The sequence below is a fragment of the Rattus norvegicus genome, chromosome 15 (genome assembly GCF_036323735.1).
Source record: "Rattus norvegicus strain BN/NHsdMcwi chromosome 15, GRCr8, whole genome shotgun sequence".
In the NCBI taxonomy this organism is placed as follows: Eukaryota; Metazoa; Chordata; class Mammalia; order Rodentia; family Muridae; genus Rattus; species Rattus norvegicus.
In genome coordinates this window covers 32,662,606-32,673,818 of record NC_086033.1, presented here as the reverse complement: position 1 = coordinate 32,673,818, position 11,213 = coordinate 32,662,606, and the positions used below count along the sequence as shown (strand labels likewise).

The following is an 11,213-nucleotide window of genomic DNA, read 5'->3' as shown; positions in this document are numbered from 1 at the left end:
TTACCTGTAAGTCAGAGGTCAAAGGACTTGAAGTATCTACAGATTGTCCCAGGGCAGAGAGTCAACACCAAGGGAGGGGTAGGTCCCCTTCTGTTTTCTAATTTTATAGAAAAGGAATGAAGGGAGAGAGGGAAGGATTTTTAAAAGAACTGTTAGTGATGAGAGGCAGTAATAAGAAAAGACAATAACTCAAGTGGGCAGTAGGTCAAGAGGCAAACAGGAGCATGTCCAGAAGTATCCAAACAAATTTATTCCAAATGAATAAACCTGCTTTTCTTCACAACGTTTAAGCAAGTCTCCCTCTATAACCTGGAGCACGGGCGCATCTGACGGCTCCACACCGACATATTTTCCACCAAGTCCTGTGTCTTCCACGTGAGGACCTCAACCCCAGTCTCTAAGCCATACTGTCTCTTCAAAGTTTAGGGGAGAAGCCACCCACCACGATGTTCTCCCCAGTGATGTAGCTGCCGTCTGAGGAGCACAGGAAGGATACAAGCCCGGCACATTCTTCCGGCTCCCCTAACCTGAAGGAGAGAAGAGACGAGGTCACAGAAACACTGATGGACTCTGACCTGGGCTTCTGCGGTCCTCGAGGGGCACCTAGTATTCACCAACCTCAATGGGAGTTAGCAGTGGTTGTTGAAAACCTGCCCTCCTGCCCCCAACCCAGGACTCTAGAAAGGGGAGGCAGCCAGCAGAATAGCAGTAGGAATGAGGTCTTTTTCACACTGAAAACTAATTTTCCCAAGAAAAAGGCACAGAGTACCAACGTCCCCCAAGCTCAACCTACCGCTGCACTCCGAAGACTTTTTTCAGTTCAGGCAGCATGTTCGGCATTGTTTCCTCCTAGAAAGAGATTTCAGAACCAATGTCAGGCAGAGGACTGACATACAGTAGGGTGGGAAATAGCATCGTGGCTGATCCACACCTCCATGGAGGATAGGATGAACACCACTCTGCTCAAAGAAGAAAGAGACCCTCGTTCATCTGCAGAAAAGTAAGGGACCGCTGCCCAAAGACTGACCCTGGAATGGGGATCTCACTGCATGCCCAGGCTCTGTGGGCATTCATTCAGACAGAAGCCTGGCCCCGAAAGAGACCGGAAGTTCTGTGGGGAGGATGATTTAGAGGGCGGGAACCGAGACCGGAAAATCTATGTCATGCTCTCACCCGTAGGCTAAAGTCAGTCTTGATAATTCCTGGCGCTAGGCAGTTCACTCTGATGCCTTTTGGAGCGAGCTCCACAGCCAGAGACTTGCAGAGCCCCAGTAGAGCCGTCTTGCTGGTGTTGTAGACGCCCAGCCTCTGAGAAGCAAAGAATCAATATGGTAGGAAGGGATCTTCCCGGAACCAAGGTTATTTCTGTGCTGCAGACTACGACAAAGATGTACCTGACTGTAGGCCTGAACAGATTCTCTCCCTTTATGCCTCACCACCCCCACAGTCGTTTCTTCAAAGAGTCAAGTTCTCGTCTGTGTTATCGAGTTGATGTCATGCATATCCAAGTTTTACACAGAGAGTGTTGCCCTGTTCTTTTGAATAGTCGGTGAGGACACTAGAATTAGGAGATTCAGGGTTCTATCCTGGCAGGAGGGCAAACCAACATCACTTACAGGTAAATGGCAGATTTTGCCCCTTGGGGGTAGAATGAGATCATAATGTCTGCACTAGGGTGTTCACAATGACATCCTGGAGACACAGTTTACATCTTTTTTATCTAGCATCAACAGTCAGTTCTCCCACACCCCACCACAAGGTCTCACAAGAAATCAAGGCAGCTGGCCCTCACCCAGCTTACCAGAGGGCACTCATACTCACTGGAACTGGTAGATAAGCCACTGCGGAGGACACTAGAACAACGCAGCCTCCCCTGGTGGAGAAAGGGATTCATTCAATTTTTAATTAAGAGGCAGGAAGCTATGCTTTCACACAAAGAGAAAACCAGTTCAGAGTTCACAGTGAAAATGTAAACGGTTAGGCAACTCTCTAGAACTTTGAGACATGAGACATCTAAAGGAATGGACATTAAAGTCACTGCCACCCAACAAATACAGCCAGAGTGGTGTCCCTTAGACAGGGCCCCCAGACTAAAGTAGCACACCCAGATGACAAAGCTCAAGTAATATCAAATGTTGTAAGGACCTTCATGGAGCCAATAGGTGACCAAGGAGTCCCAAGCCTTGACCACCCCTGTGTAACCACAGGATATACAGAAGGACCAGGCTGTGTATCTGGTCAAAGAAGGTGTTCGTGGTACCTCTGACCAGAAGAGAAACAGGTCAGGTGGCCTACAGTGGAAGGCAAGCATGAGAGAACGAGAGGTGTGGACCCCAAACTATTTCACTCTGAACCCTCCATTATTACAGATGTCACAGAAAGTAAGGTCCCCATAACCCCTGAGATGAATGCCATAGGGCCCGGGGAAAAGTCCTTTGAGGGTATGGAAGGCAAGCCTTGTTCTTGTCCTGGAAAATGTTTCTCATCACAAAGTCAGGTCCTTGGGGAAAACATCAGGTCTAGAAACAAGACTACAAGACTTGTCCCAAAAGAGACATCTCTCTCTCACACACACACACACACACACACACACACACACACACACACACACACCCCTACCTTCAACTCCCTGGGCCTCTACTCAAGTATTTCCTGTGGGTAAAAATTAACATATGTGGCCCCCACCCACTCCCACACACACTTACCCTCTATTCTCCATGTGGGGCAGAACCTGGCTTAGCAACAGGGCCGGGGACTTCACATTCACATCCAGGATCTGAAATCCCAAATAGTAGAGTGTGGGCTGGGGAGACAGACACCACTGTCTGGGGCCCTGTCTGGGAGCCAGACCATGAACAAAGAGAGACACTGAGTCCTTTTTCTATGTGTGAGGGTGAGAGTTTGTCTGCAGGCACACATGCTTTGGAGGCCTCGGAGCTCTCTGGGCCTCAGAGAATTGCCATACTGCAAGGCCTAAGGGCCTTCTCACTGTCAGCTCCCATACAACCTCCACTACCGCCTTCCAGAGGGAAGGCTGAGGAAGCGCAGGGAAGCTAAGGTGAGGAAGTTTAGTTATTAGTGACTGACTAAAAGGAAGAGTGTGGCTGAGAGAAAAGGAGTCTGTACTCAGCACCTAGCCTACCGCAGGCAGGGTTAGGTACCAGGGTTGGTATTGCTAATTGTCTGGGGTAATATTTTGGTTGGGTTAGGTTGGGTTAAGCATTTTTGCAGTGTTGGGACTCAAACCCTGAAAGAAAGAACTGGAAAAGCCTGGATGTGTTTGGAGGGTGAGGTGGAGGGACTGGAAGGTGGATCAAGAAGGACCATGGAACATGAGAACAAAGTCTGCCAAGAGAAGGGTGGCCCACAGGAAGGGGATGGTACACTGAGATCATGAGCTCATTCCTTTCCCCTAAGGACAAGACGGGGCTCAGATGTGACTAGTCATGGGTAGGCTCTTCAGGATAACAGGGATGGGGTCTGCAGAGGCAGTAAAAGCTCCCTGAGTACCCAGTGGCTCCCAGCTGGGATGGCAGAACTATGGGAGAGTTCCATCTGTCAGCTATATCTCTGGACAGAAGAGGTGTCCCTCTGAGCTCCCAGAGATGCTCCTTGGAACAGCCAGACTAAAGGATTCACAGAGATGCCAGTTAATCCAGGTTTTAGCTGTTTTATAAACCTGAGTCAGAGCATCTCTGCCATAGACAGACCCAGAAATTATTTTCTGGCCTCTCAGGACTTAGTAGCAGTGATCAACACAAGGAATTTCAATACAGAGGCTACTGGAACCTGGTAGAGCCTGGGTCTGACCCAGGTAAGCCCCATCTTCATCCACCCAAGCCAATGCTGACTATGTGGAAACTCAGGCGTGGTATGGGCACATACAGTCTTACAGTCACAAGTAGATATCTACCCCATTTACACCCTCCTCACCTTGTCCCAGATCTGTTCGCTGGCTGCGAGGGTGCTTCCCACCAGGGGATTGACTCCTGCCACACACACAAGGAAGTCAATGCCCCCAGAATGCTTCAGGGCCTGCAAAGCAAATCGGCATTCAGGTGGGGGGGGGAAATGGGGTAAAGAGCAGGAAAGACCCAAAGGAAACCACCGCTATGTTTTGAATCTGAAAGAACCCCACAGGTTTGTGTTCTGAATGTCTGTTCCCCATCTATTGCACTGTTTGGGGAGGCTATGGATCCTTAGGAGGTGGAGCCTGGCTGGCAGAGGGTCACTGATGGCAGCCCACAGTGCCTGCCACACATTCTGCACGCTGATGTACTATGATGGACTTGGCCACATACTTCCAGGCCCATGCCTTCCCCACCACGGTGGACCGAAACCACAAACCAAGATAACTCGTTATTTAACTTCTTTCTGTCAGGTACTGTGACCACAGCTAACTGAAGCAGTGACTAACTGGCCATCCTGGGATTGGGCCAGGCCAGAGCTGGATCCTGACAGAGAGTGAATAAAATGGTGTTTCTTGCCTCCCAGGATGCATATAGTTTCTGCTCTATAAGACATCTCATTGGTCCCTGGGTCCCACCTTTCCAGACCTTTGGTCTCAGCTCTTCCATATCTAGTTAATTCCTTCTCTGCTCTGTCCTCTGATCCATTCCGTGTTCCCTCAAATCCCATCTCACGACTCACTTCTTGCAGGAGTTTATCTTGGAGCTCCCATTTCCATGGCTAGTCTAATGGACTAGCAATACAGTCTATGTTGGGCCATAGGAGGTTCTAGGCAAGATTCTCATCATCTCTTTGCTTAATGTTTCTACCTGTCAGGAAATCTCTTAGTCATATCTCAGTATCCTGAGAGTGTGGGATTGGCTTCATTTACAGACCTAGAGACCCCGATTACACCCGTATCCTTTCATCTGTCCCAGCCTGTAGCTCCTTACTGTGGTCACAAGGTGCTGGCGGTCCTCAGCCTTCCCCACATGGCACACAGTGCCAGTCACACTCAGCCCCTCCTCCTTCAATATGTCCACTGCTTCCTTCACGTTCTCCTGCTTCCGGCTGCTGATGACCACATGTGCCCCATCCCGGGCCATACGCCTGGCGATGGCAAAGCCAATCCTGTTGGCGGTAGAGGAGATGGCGGTGATGGTCTCAGCCTATCTTGTTCTTGTTCTTGTTCTCAGACAGACCCCGATGACTATGACAATTCTTCCCCTCATGTTACCCAGACGTGGCTTCCAAGTCTTCAAGAACGGGCAAGAGAGATCAGTGGACAGGTGCAACATGCCGGTCACTGAGAGTCCACTCATTTATATGTGATCAGTATATTGTATAAATGAAGATGTTTGTACGATTTTATTAAAAGGAGCTTGGAAAAAGTAATGTTCCATCAGAAGAGTTGTAGCCTTGTTGGCTATCGAGCCTACAATCCTAACTGCCGCTGTCTTCCAGCCTTGAGAGGCTGGCATGGATTAGACTCTCTAGACCTATTGCCTTGCCCTCTGGTCAACAATGTTAAAACTTCAAGTGCTACCCTCTAGGTCCGCTATCACTGAGGAGGTCTGAAAACTCTTGACTGGTACTGGTTAAGCAGCTACAATCAAGGAGGAGAAAGGAAGCATGCGCCCAGCATCTTGTCAGAGCAATCTGGGTAGCTGGGGATTTTAAATGTTATTCTCTGTGTTATGAATACTGAGAATTGGGAGCACACAGAAAGATGTAAAATATCACAGGGGGCTGGAAAGTCTAGTTCCTCCCCCTCCCCCCCCCGCCCGGTGATTTTAAACAGTTCTAAATATATTGGTGACCATAAAAGATGAAGAGGACAATGACCTCCCTCCATCTGGGGACAGTAAGAACTCATTATAAAGTGCATAGCAATACAGGATCCAGAGGACAACTGGAACTTGGGGGGCTGTGGGAGCTAATGTGAGGGTTCATAGACCATTCTGAGCTGGTGGTCAAGACACCTGCACAGTCCTGGTGCCAAATGCTGTATGATGTCAATGAGACCTCTGAGTCACAATAGATGTCAGGTTCTTACCTCATAGCAGAGAATTCAAAAGATAGTGGCCAGGTTGGTATGAAAGACAGGGAGGCAGATGTGCTGTTCTGGTGGTAAAATCTTGATTATCGAGGGATTGCCCCACCAACAGTCATAAGAGACTACATTTGGACTCCGTACTCTTTGTGGGGCTCAGAAACCAGATATTTTAGAGAGAGATGTTGAAATATAGAATTAAACACCAGACCTGACTAATGGTTGGGGGGGAGGGGAGCTGGGATGCATGAGACGTGTGTGTCCTTGGAGACCATAGCAACATCTGGCAATTAGCCAGCCAGATACTTCGAGTCACTCACCCTCTTGTGGAACCAGTGACCACAGCCACTTTACCAGCTAGGGTACGATTCTCATCTGTTAATTGGCTGAACTTTCTTGCTGAAAGAGGGACTGGTGCACAGAGATATCCCCTAAAGGCCCGTGGGATAGACCTGAATATGGTAGCCATTGAAGAAAGACCTGTGAAGATAATCAATTATGGACCATGCTGGGACCTGCACTCTTTTGGATCCTCCTCCATGAAGTCTCTGACAGGTGTTCCACCATCCTCCAAACTTTCCAGAAAAGTACAGAGCCCTTCATGTCCTTGCTGTAATCTAGACTCAAGGCAGACATCCCCCATCTTGAATCACCAACACAGTACGTAGCCAGTACATAGTGCTGGGAGCCCTGGGTAGATGCCTGAGATATTTGCCTGATCTGTTTTCATTCCTCCAATAAGGATAATCACTTACAGTATGCTTCTTAGTATCACTTTTGGAGGATTTCTTACACACACCCTTTATCCGAGCATTGAATTTTTCATTTTCTTTGAAGGCTCGAACCCAGGGCCTAATATACATTAGGTAGGTACTCTTGGCTACTTCCCAAGCCCTTGAGCATCGAACTGGTTTCTTCTCAGTATCTTCAATTTCCAACCAATCCTTTCTCTCTTACAATCTCCTCTCCCCTCAGGTTCCCCCACAAAGCAACATCCGTTTGTCAGGGATAGACAACTTACAGCATGTCTAACAAGCAAGTTGTGTCCCTCAACACAGCTCTCCCACTCAGCTCTGTGGAAAGCCCAGCCAATCACTCCTTTTCTGTTCAGAACCCTATGACCAGGCTTCCAGGCTTCCTTCTTTACCCTTCCCTCCTCCTGACCCCAAATCACACCTCCTAGACTCCTCTGCCCCAAAAGCCCATGACACCTTGTCATTTTAACTGCATTAGCAATACCTCAACTCTGACGCCACCTCTCAGGCCAGACCTTTCATCTCAAACCCTGCCCCATGATTCTTAATCTTCATTGTCAGTTCAATTGGGTTGAGAAGTGCCTCTGGAACTTAGGGGCTTACCCATGGATGTATCTATGAAGGTGTTTCCAGAGAGGATTACCGGGAAGGAGGTGCCGTGAGCGAGATTTCTCCACTGAATAGAGGAAAAAGAGAAAGTTGGATGAGTCTCTGCATCCTGAGGCACTGACTGGGTGTCTCAGGTCCCCTGCCAGGGCCCCTCCACTGTGACAGACTGTATCCCTTTTTTTTTTCTTTTTTTCGGAGCTGGGGACCGAACCCAGGGCCTTGTGTTTGCTAGGCAAGCGCTCTACCACTGAGCTAAATCCCCAACCCCGACTGTATCCCTTCTTAAACTCTGAGCTAAAACAAATCCCCACTCCAGTGCTCGGCTCCTGTCGGTTATGTCGCCAAAATGGAGAAAACTGATGAACACATTCGCTTGCCGCATAGTAAGAAAAAACAACCATTCTTCAGTCCAGCTCCCTCAGAAGTGCACAGACAAGTGGTTGTTTGGAAGGCAGTTTTGGGAAGTAAAGTTAAAATTGGAGTGAAGTAGATGAGAGGAAAGAGAAAAGATCCTAAGGAAAAGTTCATGATCGTGTACATGTAGCAGACCTCTATGGGCCTCTACAGTCCATCTCTGCTGAGGAACTCCACGCCACTGACTCAACTGTCAGTGGGAAGCCAGGAAACTGATGGCTTAGGTTGGACAAACATTGGAAGTGCCTACAGGACATCAGGGTTTAACACTGAAGTCTGCATTCTAGAGAACTCATGAATCCCGTACAAACCAGGAGAGGTAAGCTTCTTGGTGCATTTCTAGCACCTGTCAGGGAGTGATTGAAGTCCACACTTAGCAGTGAAGGTCTGGAAACACAGTACAGGCTCTTGAGATACACAGCCACAGTGACAAGTTCCACCCCAGCCCCAAGAAATGTGTAACACATCAGCCTGAGCATTATAATGACTGAAGATTAATGCCCAGGGATTGAGGATGAGAGAAGGGCCCTTGGGAGACGTGAGGTGGAGCTTAAGCGTAGGAAATAGGGCTGAAGACTTCTCCAGGGGCAAAGTGGGCTGGGCCCTGGGAGGTGGCCGGCTTAGGAGAGCAAACAGCCTAGGTTTGGGGAGATGGTGTGAAACACCATGGGACTGTAAATAAATGAGAACATAAATGTCCTGAGGCCCTAGTAATGAAAAAAAAGAATCCTATTTATTCCTCATGTGCCTAGCCTTTGTCTTGACTTAATCCTTACTGTACTTTCTGACCGGTCTTCCAGTGTTTGGTCTTCCAGTGTTTATGTATAGATTAAGGTCAAGCAAAAACAATGCCTTGGTACAGAAAGCTGGCCTAACCTTTCTTGGGTTATGAGTCATGAGTCTCTAAAACTAGAAAGAGTTATATCTGTTCTCAACATAAAGGCTTTAAGACACCAAGTGCCTTTTATCAATTCTTTTTTTTGAATTTTAAGGCAAGTTTCATCTTGTTTATCTCAAGGAGTGTTGGGGAATAAATCGTGTCATCTTACAAATCATGTGGAGACTTTACCCTCCAGGGCCTTGGGTGTCACCACACTTGAAGATGAAGCCATTAAAGACATGATCGTGTTGAAATAATGTTATAGGAGAATAATGAGACAATCTGACTGGCATCATCAGAAGGGGAACTTTAGTTACACCAAAAGGACAGTAGAGATTTGTGTAGGCCACATGAAGACAATGACAAGATGGCCATCTGCAAGTCACTGAGAGGTATCAGGAGAGATTGTGGATTTACAGGTTTTCTGTGGTTTAAGACACTTTGTCACAAAATCCTAGTAAATTAATGTAACAACGACAAAGGAAAAAAATCCAATGATTTTCTGTGATATCATATCCCTCAACTCTCCTTTTACTAGCAGATACATACGTAAGAAGCTGTGAACTTCCAGGAAAAAATATCTGTAGAAAAACAGAAATAAAAAACAAAACCCGAGAGTTCGGAAATGTAGTTCAATGGAAGAGTGAGTGCTTGTCAGCAAATGCAAGGCCCTGGCTGCGTCACCAGCACGACGGGGAAGAGAAACCAAAGAGATGACTCCACAAGCTTCAGATCCATCAATTTCTGGAGCACAAAGGTGTTGGTAAAGCAAATAAAAGAGGTGGGGCTTCCTCGGTGCAGCAGTGGCACCTGAGAACAACCGAGGCCACATAAGACAACCACCAGGCTTGCAGATTTATGCTCTGTCCCCGACCTGCCAGGATTTACTGAATAGCAAATCATGTGTGCCCATTTTTGGTCTAGAAAATGTCACCATTCTATATCTGCCTCTCCCAAAGAAAATGATGAACAGGAAGGAGCATCTCGCTGGCTTGCATCTACGTAATACATCTCTCATTCTAGTCCCCGTCGATGCTTGACAAATGTCAACGTAGAAAAAAGATAAAGGAAGCTTCTCCAGTCTCTTTGAGGATGAGTCAGTGTCCCAGGACACTGTAAGTTGAAGGTTTTATGACTGGTTTGGTGCCCCAATCCCCTCCACTTGAGGTCTTGACTTGTTACAGAAGGATCAGAGGAACCAGAGGGGTCATGGACACAAGAACACGGTAATGCAGGCCACAGAATCAACTGATCAGGACTGGTGGGGGCTTGCAGACATCAGGGAGCATGCAGGGGTCTGACCTAGATCCTCTGCATATAATGCACACCTGAGTAACTCGCTGTTCTTATACGCATCCTAACAGTGCGAGCAGGGACTGTTCCTGACTCTTCTGCCTGCTAGTGGGACTCTGTCTTCCCTACTGGGTTGCCCTGTCCAGCCTTGATGTGCTGGTGTGTGCCTGGTCTCACTGTAGCTTGTCATGACATAATTGCTTGATGTTCCTGGGAGGCCAGTTCTTTTCTTAGGAGGGAATAGATCTGGGGGAGAGGGGAAATAGAGAGGGGGGAGAGACTGCAGAAAGGAGAGGGGTGGGAAACTGCAGTTGGATATAATATATGAGAGAAGAATTTTTTAAATGGAAAAAAGGAAGAAAAGAGGTGGAGGTGTTGCTCGGTGAGAGACTGCTTGTCTAACAAGCACAGACCCTGGGCTTGTTCCTCAGTACTAAAGAGAGCAGAGGGAGAGGAAGAGAAGGGAAGAGGAAGGAAGAGGAGGGAAGGGGAGGGGAGAAGAGAGAGAGGGGAGAGGAAGGGAGAAGATTAAAGGGAAGGGAAGGGAAGGGGAGGAGAGCTGAACCCAAATCTGTGGCAATGTTACCAAAGTGACCAATTAAATCTATATTTCAGTCATCCCCTTTGCCCCAGATCATCAGATGAAAAATATTTTTTTAAAAAATTTCAAAACAGCATAGTAAAATGAAGGCTCATAAAAGTCATAAGGAATGGCTGGAGAGATGGCTCAGCTCTTAAGAGCTATTCAGAGACCTGAGTTGTACCGAGGGCACCACACTAGGAAGGACCTGATACCCTCTCCCGGCCTCCAAGGGCACCAGTACTCTTACCCGCATGCAGCCACGTGAGTACACATAAGTAAAGTTTTCAGTGTTTTAAATAATTATGAGAAAAAAATTTAAAAGACAAATAGTGTTACCTCACAAGAAAAACTCGCAGCCCCAAACGCCTTCAAAGGACGCTAAGGTGGGAACCACTGTAGGTGTTCTGAGGCAGGGGACATAAGAAGCAGGCATGTCTATTGTCAAAACAAGACTCTTTGGGGAAAATCAAGGGACATCCGCTGTTAAGAAATGAGCAGGGCCTGCATGAAGGCTCAGAGAAGAGTGATCTCAAGAGTCACCAAGCCCAACACCCTGAGTCCGAGTGCCAGTAACCTATAAAGAGAAAGAACACCAATCCATGGTGGACACACACACACACACACACACACACACACACACACACACACACACAAATAGACGTAAGAAGAGATCAGAAT

General features: G+C 47.6%; 1 protein-coding gene and 2 long non-coding RNA genes across 4 annotated transcripts in view; 2 read left to right on the top strand and 1 right to left on the bottom strand.

The window, feature by feature from the left end:
• Positions 1-227: 227 nt before the first annotated feature.
• Positions 228-11,213, bottom strand: part of Dhrs2 (dehydrogenase/reductase 2) — a 14,737-nt gene continuing 3,751 nt past the window's right edge. Inside the window, exons 2-10 of one of the 2 annotated variants that reach the window (XM_001078405.9) lie at positions 7,360-7,432; positions 6,322-6,481; positions 4,902-5,079; positions 3,934-4,035; positions 2,706-2,776; positions 1,822-1,873; positions 1,174-1,308; positions 794-849; positions 228-527 (exon numbers count right to left, since the gene is read on the bottom strand). In XM_001078405.9, coding sequence (XP_001078405.4) covers positions 416-527; positions 794-849; positions 1,174-1,308; positions 1,822-1,873; positions 2,706-2,776; positions 3,934-4,035; positions 4,902-5,079; positions 6,322-6,481; positions 7,360-7,363 — 870 coding nt within the window. In that variant the 5' untranslated portion in view covers positions 7,364-7,432 and the 3' untranslated portion in view covers positions 228-415. Of the gene's footprint in view, positions 528-793; positions 850-1,173; positions 1,309-1,821; positions 1,874-2,705; positions 2,777-3,933; positions 4,036-4,901; positions 5,080-5,185; positions 5,646-6,321; positions 6,482-7,359; positions 7,433-11,213 lie in introns of those variants that run through there. The other variant, XM_039093835.2, reaches the window with a different exon arrangement.
• On the top strand, positions 1,618-4,496 carry LOC134481966 (uncharacterized). Its single transcript, XR_010057917.1, has 2 exons — positions 1,618-2,324; positions 4,382-4,496. It is a non-coding gene; the product is annotated as an uncharacterized LOC134481966 (long non-coding RNA).
• LOC134481967 (uncharacterized) lies at positions 5,972-9,501 on the top strand. Its single transcript, XR_010057918.1, has 2 exons — positions 5,972-8,098; positions 8,772-9,501. It is a non-coding gene; the product is annotated as an uncharacterized LOC134481967 (long non-coding RNA).